The 18,705-nt window shown below is 45.3% G+C and overlaps 1 protein-coding gene across 4 annotated transcripts in view; it reads right to left on the bottom strand.

The window, feature by feature from the left end:
• The window catches only part of LOC119167455 (uncharacterized), a 47,731-nt gene that overhangs the window by 21,748 nt on the left and 7,278 nt on the right, over window positions 1-18,705 (bottom strand). For all 4 annotated transcript variants that reach the window (XM_037418932.2, XM_075890798.1, XM_075890810.1 and 1 more), the window contains exons 3-9: window positions 12,577-12,808; window positions 11,272-11,403; window positions 10,190-10,351; window positions 7,459-7,596; window positions 5,191-5,370; window positions 1,341-1,475; window positions 416-550 (exon numbers count right to left, since the gene is read on the bottom strand). In XM_037418932.2, coding sequence (XP_037274829.2) covers window positions 416-550; window positions 1,341-1,475; window positions 5,191-5,370; window positions 7,459-7,596; window positions 10,190-10,351; window positions 11,272-11,403; window positions 12,577-12,808 — 1,114 coding nt within the window. The remainder of the gene's footprint in view (window positions 1-415; window positions 551-1,340; window positions 1,476-5,190; window positions 5,371-7,458; window positions 7,597-10,189; window positions 10,352-11,271; window positions 11,404-12,576; window positions 12,809-18,705) is intronic.

Raw genomic sequence — 18,705 nt, 5'->3', positions numbered from 1 at the left:
ATTGTGTTCTGCATCTTTACCGACTAACCAAACAGTGTTACTGTTGACGCACGTACATAAAAAGTGTGGTCGAGTTGGCGCATACGATGTTTTATGGTATTATTATTTCACATCGCAATCTACAAAAACAAGAAAACATCAGCTTAACAGCCCAAGATGGGGGCGTCCACATGTCTCAGGTAATATAGTCTATGAAAAAAGCAGTCATTCCCCCCTCCCTCCCCTCCCAAGGACTGGTCCCCTTATCTAAACGTTGACGAGAGCGACATTACATGGATAACGATTTTTCTTCACATTTATCTCGAATTAATAGCCATCGTGTTTGAATTTTGAGTTGCTGGGTTCTTAAAGATTTTCTCCTGTGCTTGCAACCGATTTCACACCTAGGCACGAAAACGAGTGGGGGCCGACTCACTTTCCTGACAGCTGAGGCCCTGGTATCCGGGCTCACAGGCACTGCAGGTTCCGGACACGGGGTTGCATGCGCCACTGTCCTCGGCACAGTGGCACTCGTACGCACAGTCTGGCCCGAATGTGTTAGTTGTACAAGCTGAAGGAGAGAGAAACGATGAAAGAAAAAAAAATGGTTGTACAAAAGTAATCACTGTTATTTCTCCCACAGTTAACATGGTGGGCAATACTACATTGCTATTGTTGACGGCAAACAAACAAACAAACAAACAAGCAGGCAGACATAAACAAATCAATCATTCAGTCAATCAACCATATTTATGATGAATATTGAGTGAATTATAAGAAAAGTGTGCAGTGCGTTTGTATTTGTGCAGGAAGAGCGTTTTTTCACCTCAATTTTTATCATTTTATGTTTTTCCGTTAATTTTTTCTGCCCAGGTCCACTTTAATGCAATGTAATGTATTGGTGCTCACTTCAAACGAAAACTTCAAAACTTGCCGAACGTGGTACTGTACATATTATTTCTTGTATATGAACTTTTTATTTTTATCCTAAAAACCACGTGGAAAGGGGCAGACATCGCCAAGAATTCCCAACTCTTTCATTTGTTTTTTTATTTCAATAAAAAATAAGCGACCAACCAACTAAAGAGAAAGAGATTCACGCATGACTACCAAAAACTACCACAACATTATAATGCCAGCCGTAGGCACGAATGTTGTAGGAATTTAAAACAGAAGTGCTTTTTGGAACAACGGGCTCTTGCATTTAATAATTGAACCAATTTAACTAATCAACCTGACATTTCTTCTGGGGCTTTCGGTGCAATATTCAACATTGCGCTAAGATGTTGTTCGAAACAGCCAGTTTTTTCAGATTTCTGTCGCCTAACACCGGTTGTCGCGATGTGAATAGGCGTGCGTACCTTGTTGGCAGCGTTCTCCCGTCCAACCGGCAGCACAGCCATCGTGGCATCGTCCGTCAGACATGCAGTTCTGGTCGCCGTTCCAGCAGTGACACGTCAGGGAGCAGTTATCGCCGAACATCCCGGACAGGCACTCTGCGCGGGCAAGCCCACGCGAACAGCACTTCAAATCAAACTTGCTTCCTTTCAGAAACACGTTGGACTTATTTGTGCGTCGCATTAGATGCCCCTGGCGTACCTATACGTGGAAACACACACTCGGTACTATGTCTCTGGAGTGATCTGTACGTTGAACGGGGACAAAGGGCCATGGTTACAATCTTTCCCTTGCACAGAAGCTTTCTAAGGATGATAGTCTTTCTTGGGAACCTTCGACGCAAAAATTTTGGTCTGTCTGTTTGTCTGTATGTCTGTACATTTGTTTGTTTTGTCCACTATTAACGGCACCGGTTACTTGAAACGGCCCACCCCATCCGCAGCGCCCACCAATGTTGCTCAAGATTCAGCGTTCATACTTGTGCAATTGTCAATTAGTAAGCACTTATCGCGCAAGTGTAGGGCACCATAACAACACGTATATATTCTGCATGTGCATATTTTACTAGCAAATGCATACATATGTAATATTAAAGACCGTACTGCTTATCACGCTGCGCTTACCATGCAACGCTTGCACGAAAAGGTGAGTGTTTTCAACGCTTTGCTAAGACGCGATGATGGTGGCACCTACCCGTCGCCTTGCATTCCTCACCTTGTCACCTCTGAGACGGGCACGCACAAACGTCTCAGAGCCACGTGCTTCGTTTTGCAAGAAGACTGCTAGGTGGCGCTCATGTCTCACGTGTGACGTGACTTTATGCGCTCGTTCGCCTCCGCTGCACGCTTGGGGCACTCTAACTCAGCGCCTACAAAATACTATTCACCGATTTTCTTGCCCAGAACATCGAATTGTTCACTCTCTCCACACGCAAGACTATCGTCTTTCGACGACATTTGCAGATTAAATGCAGATACGGGGCCATTTTTTTGTCATTGAGAAGTGTCGCACTATACTGTTCATTTGTATATGAAGACACATGAGGAGGTTGGCTACATTAGAGCAGGCTATTCCATCAACATGATATCTGTAGTGAAGAAAGACGTAACAACAAGGAGAACCAGAAAAAAATAATAAAATAATGGAAGCACTGTGTGCGTATACGATATATGCTGCAAGTCCATCGCGGTAGAGCAGGACTTGAGCGCTCGGCTGCTTAAACGAAGGTCATGGGTTCGATCCCGGTCACAGTGGTCAAACTTCAATGAAGGCGAAACGGTATAAGTCTGCGCAATATCAGCGCACGTTAAGGAACCCCAGGTGGTCGAAATTTCCGGAGCCCTCCACTACGACGTCTCCTATAATCATATCGTGGTTTCGGCACGTTAAACCCCGTATAATTTTATAATATGACGCAAAAAAGAATTAGTAGAGTCTAAAACACAGTTCAATGCATAGATGGCGCTCACATATCTATAGACTGCGTCATCAGTGGTTAGTGTATTCAATTGTACTCTGTTCTTTCTCTCTTAGCTGGTAAATCTAGTTCGGCTGGTAAGTTAGCCGACCCATATCACGATCTATATTTTCACCACCTCGACAGATTACTTTGCACTGTATTGAAACATGGTATTTAATTCCTCTTATGCGTTACCCTTTCAGTGGGGTCATTAAGGAATAAAAATGAAATGAAATAAAAAAAGCATCCGTGCGGCACCGGCATGGTGTAAAAGCAAGCTCGACGGCACGCAGAAGTTCGAACCATCATGGTAGCAACTAGTTACTACGGTTGACGCGTCGGTCGTTGAATGCGCACATAATATTTCCAGATATCCTGCCGTGATTACGTTAATAATTAAGCCGCTTGACTTCCCTAGGGACTTTTCTTGGAATCTGGACGCGTTAGAGCGTGCGTCAGAAGGCAACTGAGTTCAATACGACAAACCCTGAATGAAACTGCCACTCGTACTTTAAGTCACATGCTTTGGTAGAGCCCCTGATTACAGGGTTCTCAACGCACGACTGAAAAGGAATGGAAATTTGCGCATACACGGATCAGGGTAGACACGGATCTAGTTTGGCTCGCAAGTTAGCCATGCAGCCGCACCTCATAGAAAGTTGTAATCGAATGCACCCGTGTATTTTCATCGGCGCTGTCGAGCACAGGCCAGTTCGCGCTCAGCACACGGCTGTCGCTACCAACGAGAGAAAAAAAAAACTAAAGAAGAAATAGCGAAAAAGAATCAGCGCGAGAAACAACGAGAGACCAGACGAAGAATGACACATATATAGACACAACAGCGCTCCGCATGTGTCCTTCTTCGTTTGGTCTCTACTTTCTCGCACTGTTTCTTTTTCAGTATGTTGTACCAACACGCCCAAGCAAACACTTTAGCGAAAAAAGGAAAGCAACGGGAATTCCAGAAGCCTGCGGCCGCTCCACACGAAAAAAAAAACAGAAAAAAGAAACGGAAGTGGCGTCAAAGAAGCGACAAAAAGAAACGCAGCTCCAACCCCGTCCCTCAGTGCGTTTCCGCATAAGAGACCTCTTATGCAGCATCTCGCATCATTTAAGGGGTCTATAAGGAGGGGAGGAGAATAGGGGTGCATAGTTGAAAAAAAGAAACAAATAAAACGAAAGAAAATCTCTTGGTGAGGTGGAACTCGAACCCGCGTAAACTCGATCTTAAGGTGAATGTTCTAGCCAGCCAGCTAGCGAAGAACGCTAGCAGAACACACATTTATACGAACCACAAGATTGCATTGCTATGTGCGCGAATAATAAGAGAAAGATATTGAGAGAAAAAGAAATAAGAAATAGAGAGAGAACGAAAGAAACATGAGTATATAAAGTGAGAAGCAAGGACATCGAAACGAACAGACGGAGAGGAGAAAGCATAGCAAGCCTTTTACTATAGTATAGTGCATCAAGAGGGGTAGTGTGAAGTGAAAATTTATGTGAGCTTGAGGAAATGGGAAAGAAGGAAAGGAAAAATAATTTATAACATCGCATGGCAGAGTGAGGGGGCGGGAAAGAGAAGTGAGGGTCAGGAGGAAACAAAGAAGGGAAGATAGCACCTCATAGCATAGTCTTGTATAGCATAGGATAGCAAAGAGTTAAAACGTGAGCGAGAGAGTGAGAAATTAGGTGGGGAGAGGGTAAAACATAGGATAGTGTCGTATAGCATAGCATTTCAAGGAGTAGAAAAGAAAAGTGAGAATGAAGAGGGAAAAAAAAGGAGAGCGCATCACAGCGTAGCCTTGTATACCAAAGGGAGCGAAGGGAAATCGAGGACGACGGGGAGCGAAATGAGCAAGGGAGATGGTGTAGCGCAGCGTAGCCCTGTATAGAACAGCAAAGAAATTGCTCGAATAGTGGGGGAGTTCTGTGCCCTGACCCACACTCTTTGAATTAGAGCGATGACGTCGACATGGGTGACAGATACCACCAGCAGCGGGTGTCATTCTTTGCTACAAAGAAAGATTGGGAAGGGAAGGGAATTGAGGGTAAGGGTGAAAAAAAGGAGGAGACATCTGCACAAGCTCCATCGTCCCCAGCCTTCGCTCTAGTACGTAGCCGGCCAAAATGTTTTTTTTTTCGCTAAAAGCTACCCTTTCTGAGAAATCCATAGGGTGGTCCTTGTGCCTCTATGTTGAAGGTTGGTGTCTGTCAGTTATACTTTTGAAAATGAATGTTTTTAAGCTACTTCAGAAAAGAACTCCTTGCAGACTGGAAGACGGAAGGTGACAAGTTGACGACGAGTCCACAAAGCCGATACATGTGTTTAAAAGCACCGCAGGAGATAGCCTCACCTGAGCAGGTGGGCCTTGAGTAACCCGGCTGGCAAGAGCCCGGACACTCGCCCGAAGATGGGTCACAGGCCTCGCCATCGGCGCAGTGGCAGTGGTGCGAGCACGTCTTCCCGTACGAGCCCGGCGGACAGCTGGGCTTCAGCGTAGGCAATGACTTGGTTGATGTCGTGGGGCTGTCACCTACGTATGAGATGACGTTGTGCTGATCTAAGAGAGACTTCGGTCTGATCCCCAACCTATTAGTTGCCACACTACACCCACTCACACGCCCACAAACACTTCTTGGAGTAGTGTTCAGCCACAGACATTGTTTGACCGGATGTGCACATTGGCTGGATAAATTATTTTTTATAAGACCCTTGTTCGTTTCTATGTTTAATTTTAACGTCTTTTGTTTATGTACTTAGTTTCTCCCTGGAGCACTCTTTACCCCTAATTCTTTAATAAAGAATTTCTCCACTCTTTGTGCGTATTGCTGCAAAGTGCCCAAAATAAGTAGAGCAATGAATTTCTGATTGGGGCAGTGTTAAACCGAGGTTACCGCCATTTAGTGAGATAAATTACGCAACTTTCGTGGCGTGTGCAGCTCTCTGCCACCACTTTTTTTTGTTTGGTTGAGCGTGCCTTTTCTTTAATACAAGACCAAGCTGATAAAACATTGATCAGCTTTACGAGTGCATCGACACAATAACGAAACCCGACAGGGTAAGTAGAGGCAAAAACATCACAGCTTATCCACGGAGGGAATGATGATGAATGGAGCGAAGTGTCCGGCTGCCTGTCCGCGCTTTCGTCCGTCCGTTCGTTCTTGCTTCCGTCCGTGCGCCCGCCCGTCTATTCGCGCGTACGTACTCCCGTGCGTCCATTCATCCGTCTACCCGTGCGTCCATCCGTCCGTCCACCCGTGCGTCCATCCGTGCGTCCGTCTGTGCGTTCGTCCGTCCATCCGTCCCTTCGTCAAACAGACTGACAGACGACGGACTGACGCGGTCAGCGGATGATTCCTGGGTTACCGATAAAACCCTCCGAAGCTTCACCCCACTCATCATCATTCACTCCTTGGATATGGTGTGAAGTGCACGTTTACTACATACATGCATACATACAGGTGACGACCGACGCACGCCTTAAGGAGCTTCGTACCTAAACGCACCGGCTTCCAACTGGTTAATTACAGTGATAAAGGGCGTATACACATGACTAGCGCGTATCGACGAGTGCACAGTTATGCTGGAACACAGGGGTCCTTCGTAGCGCAATTTATACATACATATGCGTGTCGGCGCACCGTCTCTAAAGAATTACGAAGACCTCTGCTTACCTGTCCGCAGACAGACGCTATCGAAGGAAACTAAAGGCTTGTGCCTACGCTATCCGCACAGCGCACGTGCCGGGACACCTGGTACACGCAAGCGGAACGCGAAATAGCAAATATGCGACGCTGTGGACACCATCAAGTGTCCCGCAACGAACGGTATGGCTGAGCGGTTAGCGCGTCTACAGGCCTCAACAAGTCTGACCATCACCACCCGATTACACAGGTCGTGAAGGGGACGTGGACGAACGACGAACACCAACGGTACCAAGGCAGTTGCGCCTGCGCCTTTTCCAAGGAGCCTCCACGGGACAATCTCTGATTTTTCTTGCTTCCCATTCTCACCTTCATTTTCCTTTCCACTTTTGAAACGAATAGCAGCTGGTCGAGCCACTTTCTGTTTGAGGCTACTGAGCACGTGGGCCAGGCCACCCTGCTCAGTTAACGTGCAGCGACAAGTGACGAGTGAGTGGCTTACCAGGCGACAGCGATTAGTGCCAGTAACGAGGTTATAGGGTGCGATTAATCATCTACACTATATATGACACTTTGAAATAAATAGCTTGCTTACCTTGGCGGACTTAAGGGCAAATGTGAATGTACGTTTGACGCGCACCTCATAATAACCAGCCATGTGCTCACATTGTTTCTACTTCGTTGCCCTTCCTATGTTATATGTATATGCACTTCACTGGAATAAATCCTGTTGGAACTTAGAAGTTTCTCTGCACTTATCCAGTTCCTTTTCCTTGTCATTTATGCGCTGTTAATGCCTTTGTAACTAATCTTTACGAGCTCAATTAAGCGTCAGTTTTTACAAGCTAACTTCATGTAGTTGTGCGTGTCGTATATCACTCATTAAGTTGTTGTTCATTCAACAACAATAAATCACTTTTTTAACACTTCACGGGGTGATGTCACGCACATGTGATTCAAATTAAAGATGCCCTCACCTGGAATGTGACACGATTCGCCCAGCCACCCTGAAGAACATCCTTTCGAGCACTGTCCAGTGATGGAGTCGCAGTCACCGTCCACCACACAGTGACACTGCTGTAGGCAGTCGGCGCCGTAATAACCGGCCTCGCACTCTGCGCGTTCAACGTGGAATGGTTGGAGAAAGTACAAATTTATCGAAGAGATCAAATGAAGGAAAGTGCTGGTGTATTACACACTTAACGCTTCTTAATGTTGTCCATTGGCGTGCCGCGCACATGTCTCGTAGAGGAACGTGTTTGTTCCGTATACAGGAGTTTTACTTTTAAGCGCTTTTTTCATTATTAATAGGTGGAATAAAGTGAAAAATTAAGCAACTTTAGGGCACAGTACACGAAAGTCACTAATGTTACCTAGAAAAAAAAAGACGAAACAAGACGAAATAAAAACAAACTTCACTTTGCGCTCACTATACGACACAACTTACAAGAGGTCAAGTCTTCAAATCAAGAACATTCTGAAGCAGGCCCGCCACGGTGGTACAGTCATTATGGTAATCGGCTTCTGAACCTAAAGGCGTAGGTTTGATCCTGTCTACGGTGGTCGCATTTTGATGGAGGTGACACGGCCTGTGTACCTTACGATGCCAATGCACGTGAAAGAACAAAAGTGATCTGCTGGACTTTCGGAGCCTTCCACTATATTCGCGGTGCGACCTAATAATATCCATGGTTTTGTCACGTGAAACTTCAGAAATCATCGGTATTTAAAACCAAAACGAACGTTCGAAAGTGGAGTTAGGGTTATTTGACGCATTCACCCGTACCCGTCGGAAAACCGTACTCAAATCTTGGTCCTTATAAGTCGTAGCAAATGTTGCGCAGGAATCGTGGAAGGCAGCCAGGCTGTTCTCTTAAGAATTCACGTGGGTTTGTGAAAGAGAAGAGATGGAGGCCGAGAAGCCACGTGCAGGGAACGCAGAGTTAAACTACCAAGGAAGCAGGATATCCTCTTCGGCGGAAGACCGGCTCATCGGCGGAAGGTGTGCGCAAAACAGCGCAAGGATGTGGATAGCGAATATTGATTGATACGGGTGGCTTAACGTCCCAAAACCACCATATGATTATAAGAGACGCCGTAGTGGGGGGCTCCAGAAATTCCGGCCACCTGGGCTTCTTTAACGTTCACCCAAATCTGAGCACACGGGCCTACAACATTTCCACCTCCATAGGAAATGCAGCAGCCGCAGCCAGGATTCGATTCAGCAATCTGTGGTTCAGCAGCCGAGTACCTTAGCCACTAGACCACCACGGCGGGGCGAGTAGCGAAGATGCGGGTGACGAAAGGGCGAATGTTATATGCTGCGATGGTACTGTTGGCCACAGATATTTAAATTGTAAGGATGCCAAAGAAACGTGCCCGGCATGAGCGGCATGAGTTTGTAGTGGACCCAGAGGGAATGGGTTTGACTACCATAGACGGAACGCTTTTTTATTTGTCATCTGATCATGAGTATTTATCTATTTGAGTTCCGTGATGAAAGTACTCATAGAAGTCTTGGTGTACCCCGCCATAAAACACTTTCGTGTTAAAAACGCATTAAAAATATCTTTTAAATGATTAAACAAAGGTGATCGTCACAAGGTATAAATATATCAAAAGCGGCCTTTAGAATGTTGAAACTTAAAAGCTAAGGACAATACTAAATGCCACCAGTTTTGCAAACACGCAATACCTTCGAGAGCGACACAGGAGGCATGTTGACACAGCTGGGTTTAAGTCTTTAGTAGGGCCTTTAGCTGGGTCCGAGTTGTTCTATGCATGACGCCTCATAAATTTCTCGAGCAATTTGGTCTCGGTAAATTCTGATGACAGTCTGGTCGGAATAGTTATGAAACATTTGTAGACGCAAGCGGAAATTCATATTTTGTTGTGCACAGTGATCGACGTGACATCAACCAGTTTGAGGCATTCAATACTTGCCCAAAGTGCTCCCTCACATTTTTTTCCATCTCGTTCGTCAAAACCACGTCTGACGAGGAAGATATTCTTGCCCGTAGCTGACTAACACTGGAACCCATATTTTACACATCTCGTACCCTACGGAGGCCGAACAGCCACCCGTGAAAAGTGTTTCATGAAGTACACGACAGGCTTTGTAACGTTACTTATGTCATGACCGGTCAGTCTTACTTGTCATGCATGCTCTGATGCCCTTCTATGTCAATATTGGCATAAACTAAGTTAATGAGGGGACCACAGGGTCACCCACATGTAGGAGAACAGACAGACAGACAGACAGACAGACAGACAGACAGACAGACAGACAGACAGACAGACAGACAGACAGACAGACAGACAGACAGACAGACAGACAGACAGACAGACAGACAGACAGACAGACAGATAGATAGATAGATAGATAGATAGATAGATAGATAGATAGATAGATAGATAGATAGATAGATAGATACGGTTAAAGTGTCTGATTCCTTATGAAGTGCTTCACATTTAGGAGTGAATTGATAGAATGATGGCGCGCTACGTAACACGATGCTATTCAGGAAGGATTGAACCTTGTATACATCCGTATTGCGACGCCACCAACGTCGCAGGGCACGTGCGCATTTCTCTATGCGTTGATTTGTGCGAAGCGCTGCTCGCAGTGATGACGGTCACGTTAGGTTACACTGTGAGTAGCAGTTAGGTGACGTGATATGTAGCGAGTGTTGTTTTACACGCTCTTACCTTGGTTGCATTGGGGTCCCTTGAATCCTGGCGCGCAGGAGCAGCTCATGGGGTCAGGTTTGCAAAAAACGTGCAGTGCGCAGCCCCTGCGCTCACTGTCCTGCAATTCCCCAGGGGTGCAAGCGCGGTCGCATTGGGCACCGACCCGGTTGGGACCACATGCTGTTGGAGCAGTATGAGATGTACAGCACACATTAATACGGCATCAAGCCTTCGTGTGTAAACACGGGGTTTAAATAGGCAAAAACTAACGTATCTTGTACTACATTAAATCCCCTCAGTTGAGCACTTGATAGTTATGGTGCTATACTTCTTTAGCGAATTTTCTTCTTTGGTAATGATGTCCGCAAAGCCGCATAACATCCTGCCAAGACAGTGACTGGCTAGACATGAGACTTTCCTCTAAGCTATAGTATTTCAAATAAAAGGAAATACCGGGCAAGTTTCCGCAAATCTTTCGATGGAGACACCGGTCTACAGTTTCGCGTATTTTTAAGCACAGCGAACGGTCTTCCGTTCCATTCGTGCCCTCTTTTCGTATTTTCTTGGGAAAGAAGGACGGGAAAAGGATGCAAACGAACCGATAAGTGAGGCCCCAAACTTTAGTTGAAGTTTAGGTTAGGGCCAGCTCAGCGATTAGATTCTGTGTATTGATTGGGCGCGTATACTCGAACAAGTGTTTTTTTTTAATTACCATGCTTTACCACCAGTCATTATGAGTGACGATGCTCACTCAGCAACGAATGGTACAAACAGTCACTGGCAGCTTGCTACCGTATACTGCATAAATGCATACCGACGGGAATTTTTTTTCCCCTTTGCTGCAACAACGGCGGATAATATTACGAGTCACTGAGTGTTACAAAAATACGGCGAATACTTTGCTGTAGCTGTGTCTACAGTTTCTGAAAGCTACGTTTCGGAAGTAAGTTGACGCATGAATATCTGTACGAGGCTGGCTTTTCGACGCACGTCACTGTGGATTCCCCATATTTTTTGTAGGTTAATTTGTACTTAACGAGCTTTGCTTCGAGGACCCTGGGTCCTCGAAGCAAAGAGAGAGTAGGTGCCTCTGCACTCACGGGTGTCGCAGTTAGGTCCGGCAAATCCGGCGGGACAGACGCACACGCCGTAGGTGTCGTGGCACATGCCGCCGTTACGACAAGGAGGACAGTCTTCTTGGCACGTCGGGCCGAACTTGCCTTGAGGACAACCTGCGGTTCAGCGGCGAAATTTACAAGTGGCTTGTAAGGCTCTATAAACAACGCGCCTGATCATCTTCACGGGCACCACCTCCCCCCAAAAACAAACAAACAAAAACATTGCATTGGACTGTTTGACAAGGCATTAAAGGTAAGATGTGTGTGTCACCCACGATAACAAAAGAAACACCTTAACGCGTCCCTTTCAACAAACTTGACGCTGAAGTGGCACACACGTAGCCCCACTGTTTACAAGGGCTATTAATGACCTCTCATATACATTTAGAACATTAGGATATCTTTGTGGAAGCGTAAAGATGATGGCCTCTAGTCGTATTAGAACGCGTTGTGGGTACCTTTGGCAGGAAACCTTGTTATAATAAAGCAATTGGGATGGCTCACTCCTCCTTTGTTGAGTGCAAAGTACTAGAAATCATTGAACACTTTTTGTAATTACACTCCAGCACATTGTTGGCATATTCAAGTGGAACCAGCGATTAAGACATGGTCTATTCCGACTATTATTCGATGACTTTATTTCACAGCATGTTTATATATAATCATTGCTGATTATAGACATATACATTTTTTATTTTTAATGACGTATACCCTTACCACCTGTGCAGCATGGCATGTAAATACAATATGGCGGCCACCTGTCGATAAAAATGGGACTAGTACTCTCTGAATCACTCTTATAAATTTTTAATCGGCACCTGCGGTGACAGGCTAGATGACTTGGGGATGATGAAAACACAACGCGGGGTCTACTAAAGCTGATACATTTCAAAAGTAAAGCGGATTTCCCACTGTCGACGTAGCGTACTATTGCAGTGTAGACCTTAATTTCGGAATTTTGACAAAACCCTATAAGGAGTCGCCCCGAAATACTATTGATATGTACCCAGGCTGTCGATAACCCCGCACTAGAAGGCGACTATTATTTTACGTATTACATGAGACCATTTACTGGTTGCTACGGCCCTCCGAAATCACTGAAGAGAAGTACAAAGAGGGAACAATGCTTCAATAGCATTCTTGGCGCAATGCTTCAAACACGAATACAGGACAGTGAAGAGACAAGGCAGGTTCAGGCATTGCGACAGGAATGCGGGAATAACAAGCTCAGCAAACACAAGCGTCGACCCGCCCAAGAAATGGTTCTTCTAAAGAGGGGACACACACCGGCCACGACCAGCCGTATCCATGCGTGCAGTCTGGCATCCCTTTGTCCGCGGTAGTGACACTCGTAGACTCCGGCGTCCCCCTGATCGACGTTCGCCAGCGTCACCGTCTCGCTGTCTTCGAAATCCTGGAGCTCCATCCCTTCCAGCCGCCACACCAGGGGCTGGTTCAGGTGCACACGCTTGGTGACGCTCAGGTGCACAGTGTCGCCCACGTGAGCCACCACGTATGCCTGCATCCACGCGTGCGCACACATACATGTGCGGTTATTGTCGAGCACGGTGGTCGGTAAAAGCTTGAAAATACATATAAGACGTCAGCCATGCCAAATGGTTGTTATACTGAGAGTCAGTACATCATTGCCGCTTAAGTAGTTAATGTGAGTAATGAATGCGAAGCATTTCTATCTATCTATCTATCTATCTATCTATCTATCTATCTATCTATCTATCTATCTATCTATCTATCTATCTATCTATCTATCTATCTATCTATCTATCTATCTATCTATCTATCTATCTATCTATCTATCTATCTATCTATCTATCTATCTATCTATCTATCTATCTATCTATCTATCTATCTATCTATCTATCTATCTATCTATCTATCTATCTATCTATCTATCTATCTATCTATCTATCTATCTATCTATCTATCTATCTATCTATCTATCTATCTATCTATCTATCTATCTATCTATCTATCTATCTATCTAATCCCTATTTCACTCCAAGTACGCTCCAAGTACGCTCCAAGTACACTCCAAGTATGCTCCAAGTACGCTGTTCACCTGTGATATTCGCCCAATGTTCATCATCTGCTCTATTCGCTTACACTTTTATCTTGGCGTGGACCAAACTTAGTATGAGAGGATAAGATGGCTTGAGAGAGAGAGAGAGAGAACAACTTTATTTAAAAATAAAAAAAAACCGGTCCGGGTCTACTAAAAAAAAGCCTATCCATCAGACAGGCCTAGAAGTTTCAAATGTTTGAGCACTTTCTTCATGATGTCTGGGGAGGAGTTCGCCAGCCACTCCTCCAGGGTCGCAGGTCTTAGGTTTATAGGTATGTGCTTGAGGCTCTCGCCCAAGGCTGCGCGACCACCCGGACACTCCCACAGAACGTGAGCATTATCCGGGAAGCCACCACATGCCATGCAAGCAGGAGACCCGTCTTTTCTTGTATGTAGTGTTGAATGTGTGGTGTCATTAAAGAGTGAGTTTGGGCACGCCTTATCAGGGATGCCTCGCGTCTCGTCATGAAATGAGGAGGATCGGGATAAACCCTGCGATTGTTGCGCATCTCATCTATCGTTCGCGCCTCTCTAAACGTGCCATAGCAAGTAATTCGGCGTGTTTCAGTGAATCCGGCCAACACAGAGGGGGGCCTGGGAGATTTACGCAGGACATGGCGTGTGCCACTTCATTCCCTCTGATCACCGAGTGACCAGGTATCCCGTCGCGTACGTCGTCAAACACTTTCCGCCAGAAAGTGGCACATAGCCGTGGGTGGGTAATTGCTACTAGTATGCGTGTATGTGCGACAGGTAATTGACACTTATACTTGGCGACAACTTTCTGTGGCAGCACAGCCAAAGCTATATGGGTGGAGCTTATGCACATTTGTTACTACCCCAAGTCGTCCGTTTTCGTGCGACTTAAGTTTCGGTTTCGCAAGCGCGTCCACCGTGTACTTTTTTGCACGACTATCATACATTTATTTCGGAGGAAGTAAATAAAATGTTCATTTTTTAAGAGCAAGAATACGAAAATTATTTGAAGCGTTGAGATTTATTTGAGAAAGAAAAGAAAGATACGGCCGAGCATGTACTGGGTGATTAGAACAACGCAAAACAAACAAAAAAATCATTTCCTAAATTTCAGTGCATACTTGGTTGGCATCGTTGTTTTCCATAGAGACGCAAGAACTTTCTAGATATGCTCCTGTTTTTTTTTTACGGGACCTGAAGGCAACAACAGGAAGCAGAAATCTTGGCACCGATCGGTTATGAGCAGGCATCTGACGTTCGTAAAACCAAGTGGGTGAAACGCAATCTTTACTCGGCCAAGAACGCTTTTTTTTCACAGTCAACGAACGTGTCTATTACCCAGGCAAAGCGCAACAAACGACTCCCCCCTTAGACACTGACGGACGCGATCTTGAGCGTTGTCTTATCAACAATATTGGGCATCCGAAACACCGACCACGCATGCAACACAATTTAGGAAAAGATTCATTGGTTTTACGTATAGTTTCCAGTTTCCAATCGCACTTTTTCTTCCAAGCAGCTGGTGTTGCTGAAGACTGGCAGGTCGCCGGTGTCACTTTAAAGGCGGTTATTGATAAGAGTCCCACTTTCACTAATGATGAAACTCGCACACAAACTCTTGGTGATGGCATGTGCGGAAAACAAAATATTTCACAATGCACCACTGTCTTCCTGTCTCCCTGCTCGATGAACACAGATCACCTAATGAACACGCACTCATGTTCACACAGAAGCTCCGATGTGAACTTGCTGCAACTGAGAGATGCCATCGTTGTTTACCGGGGCAGGGAAAAGGTGAAATCGCACCAGAAAACCAGAAAACTAGAAACAGCAAAGAGCGAAAAACCTGTGCGAGGAATGCTTCATAATATTGCAAACAATCTTGAACATATTATTACGTATACAAAAGTATACAAAAGATAAGTATACAAAAGTTAGCGTTCGTGGACTATGTGCAGGAGCGTAGAAAAAAAGTGCCTGCGTGGCCTTTGTACCCTGGCTGTGCTGCCACAGAAAGTTGTCGCCGAGTGTAGTATCTACCCAGGAACGACGAGAACACACATGGGTAATTTTAACGCATGAGTGTTGAGAAAAAGAAAACAGCTCACGTCGCCAGCGTTGGCCCGATTAATGCAAAGAATAAATGTCAAGGTCCCAGCAGGAATCGAACTCAGAATTCTGCGTGGCAATCAAGTATTCAACCGCAGAGTCATGCCAGGCCTCGCAACTACTTTTAAAACAATAGACCCTAATGCTAATGGAATGTCAATTACGGTTGCAGTGCTGGCTATCCACTTTTATGGACATTACATGTGTACTCCTATGATACAGTAAGGACGTCGGGTTTACATTAATTGTAGTTAGGTGCCATACACTGATGTTGATTTAGGTAGGGTTGTACAGGGGCCACCACCCTCGCGAGCACCAGCGCTTCATAGCAGCTCAACGCTTCTAATGTTGCTAATACTCATGTTCCTGTTGGCATCGTTGCGCAAGAGTGAACAACTGTCGAACATATGTATGTTCTTGCGACATCTACACATATATTTAGCGTCATTTCATAATGCGTCGCTCAATAAATTGCAACGCGGTCTCTTTGCTTACGCACGCTTCGCATAACGTTATTTCCAAAATATATGGGATTTGCCAATTTTTTTTTATTTAAAAGATCGTCGTCTCTACACAAAGCATTACATTTGGCTGAGCGGTGATGTCAGAATTGATTCTACAGTTTGGCAGAAAATTCAAGTTTCTGACCAGAAACCAGCGATGCTGCGTGTGTCTGTTTGGGAAACTCGCCCACATGAATACGTAACAGCTAGCTCTAGTCTCTGTAATTCCAATGGTGGATAGTATGGTGTCTTGATCGGGACAGCATAGAGAAACATACTTGGATAAAGAGCAGCACTCCCGTAGGGTCCTGCAGCTCAGCTATATACTGCGCTACATTCAGCGACACGAGTGGCTCGTCAGACCTGATAATGTCTCTAGCGCAAATAAAATAGGGGAAAAGTTTCTTTCTTAGGCTGGGATTTATACCGGTATCCTCATGGTTTGAAAACGAGTGTCTTTACCATTAGGCTACACGCCCATGCTTCCACATGTACCGCACATCTAAACCACATGGATACGCACCCTTTGTGCGAACTATTACAGAAAGGCAACACTTTCTAGTCGGACTTTACTGAGTTTTGTGGTAAAGCATTAAGCGTCCTTGGCGAGACACGATGTAGAGCGGTTATGGTAAATTGGACTAATCAATAAAATTTCTTTCTTGCAAAAAAATGAGGCCAAATTTGGGTTTTCGTTGTCTTTCTGAAGCAGCCGTTACGTGCCTTGAAGAAGGAGTAGAAGCGAACAGGGGAATGCCACCTAGTGGTTGGCGAGATCCTTTTTTGCTAGGCCGCGAAAGGGCTTCAGTGGCCACTCTTTACACAGCATATTTCTCTATGAGGACAGTTTATGGCTCTCCCATAGTAGGGTACGTTCACAATTGATTGTAAACACACAAGAATATACGAAAACATGGATGGTTACTATTCGTGGACACCTATGGCAAACTCGGTGACAGCCAGGGCCTGCTGAATGAGCACCCGACAGAACTTGGGGGTGCTGTCGCGAAGGGCGCCTTCGCACTGCTCTAGGGTACGGGTGAACCGAAGGATTTGTCTGAGAAGAGAAATGAGCTTGACATCGCACAAATGAGTAAAGTAGATTAAATAGCACATTTATGCAAATTTTTCCTGGGTGGGACAGTGACGGGTGAAGCTTATGCTTATGTTGTGACCGACAATAGCGCCGTTTCTCTCTTGGAGCCTTACGGCAAAGGCAGCTGAGTGCTACAACGCAATGATTTTGCGCCAGTGGTGTATCTATATACAAGAACGTCGGTCTTAAACATGATTTCCTAAGACATTATTAGCTTGAATACGGAAAGACCGCTTCGTTGTCGGACGTCCCATCGGCTCTGGCATGAAGCGGAAAATGCAAGAACGGGACGAATGAATGAATGAATGAATGAATGAACGATTTCGACGGTGATATAATCTGCATAATAACGGCTCAGTGCCAGCCTACGCTATCTTTCTTTTAGTGGTCACACACATACACCTTAAATACGAACTAATGCATGAAAAGAACCGCAGATGATTAGCTTCAGTTAGCTGTGCATTGAAATTGTAAAATAGCCTTCAAACAGTGCCACGAGAGTAAAATACCTTCACCATTAATACTTAAATTGACCGAGGAACATGGGAGAACCGCTATTCTGGTGTCTTTAGGATGATTCCGCCTATATGTCGAGCCCGTTGCGTTATGGCTCAGAGGTCCTTGGGAGGTCCGTTGCGATGTACATCGTCCCACAGCTCTTTTTTTGCGTAGTGGATAGAGGAGAGTTGGCAAGGCAGAAAAGAGGTTTGAGGTGCAATGAATGAGGACAGGAAATATTGAAGACCTGCCCCAGCCAGGGCAAAGACCTTCATAACAGTGCGGGTAGATGTTGTTCAGAGAGTGAGTGAATGAGTGAGTGAGTTAAACAACTTTATAACGTGCACAATAGGCACAAGTTAACTCGATGTCCCCTGGCTAGGCATAGAGAGATAAAATTTGGGAAAATGTCCGTTTGTAATCGACTCAGTACCACTGCTCCCTCTCGTCAGGAGGACGGCGGTAGCATGTGGCAAGTGCAGTCAATGCGAGTAAGAATGCAGCTGTTTAAGGTGGCAGATACTTGCTGTTAATCCGAAATTTAGAAGCCAAATGCGAACCAAATTGTTTGTATTAAACTCAAAGCTAGACACTATGGAGCCCCAAAAAGTTTCGTTGTGTCAACGTCACCAAGTATAAAAAATACGCCTTCAACTCCATGACATCACGCATGAAGCTTTTGAAGAGAAATTCATACACACGCCTGCAAAACCCTTGGGCAGGTGTGTACGCGTTTAATTGTGTGTAGTTACGTACGCGTGCACGCAAATGCGCTTTGTCAGAAACATGTTATTGTTCTCACAAATTCTGCAGCTGTAGAAAGCAAAAAAAAAATTCCACGCATATCCATAAAGTGTACGCTGATCATAGAGCGAAGATAGGTACTAAGGTTCATAATGTCAACGTTGAAGTGGCGAACTAGTATAAAGGACGGATGAACGGATGGACGGATGCCCGAATGCACGAACGGACGCATCACTTTACGTATGCTCGTGTGGACTGTAGATGGACAGATGGTCTATTTTTAAACCATATAAACGCTCTGTGGACGGTTTTGCGCTCCGATGTTTTGCACCTACGCTTTGACTGTGCATGGCATCTGGACGAATTGAAGTGGGGTGGACATCGTGAGGTCTTACGGAGCTTCACTC

The sequence above is a fragment of the Rhipicephalus microplus genome, chromosome 1 (genome assembly GCF_043290135.1).
Source record: "Rhipicephalus microplus isolate Deutch F79 chromosome 1, USDA_Rmic, whole genome shotgun sequence".
Classification (NCBI taxonomy): Eukaryota; Metazoa; Arthropoda; class Arachnida; order Ixodida; family Ixodidae; genus Rhipicephalus; species Rhipicephalus microplus.
This window is presented reverse-complemented; position numbering and strand designations above follow the sequence as displayed.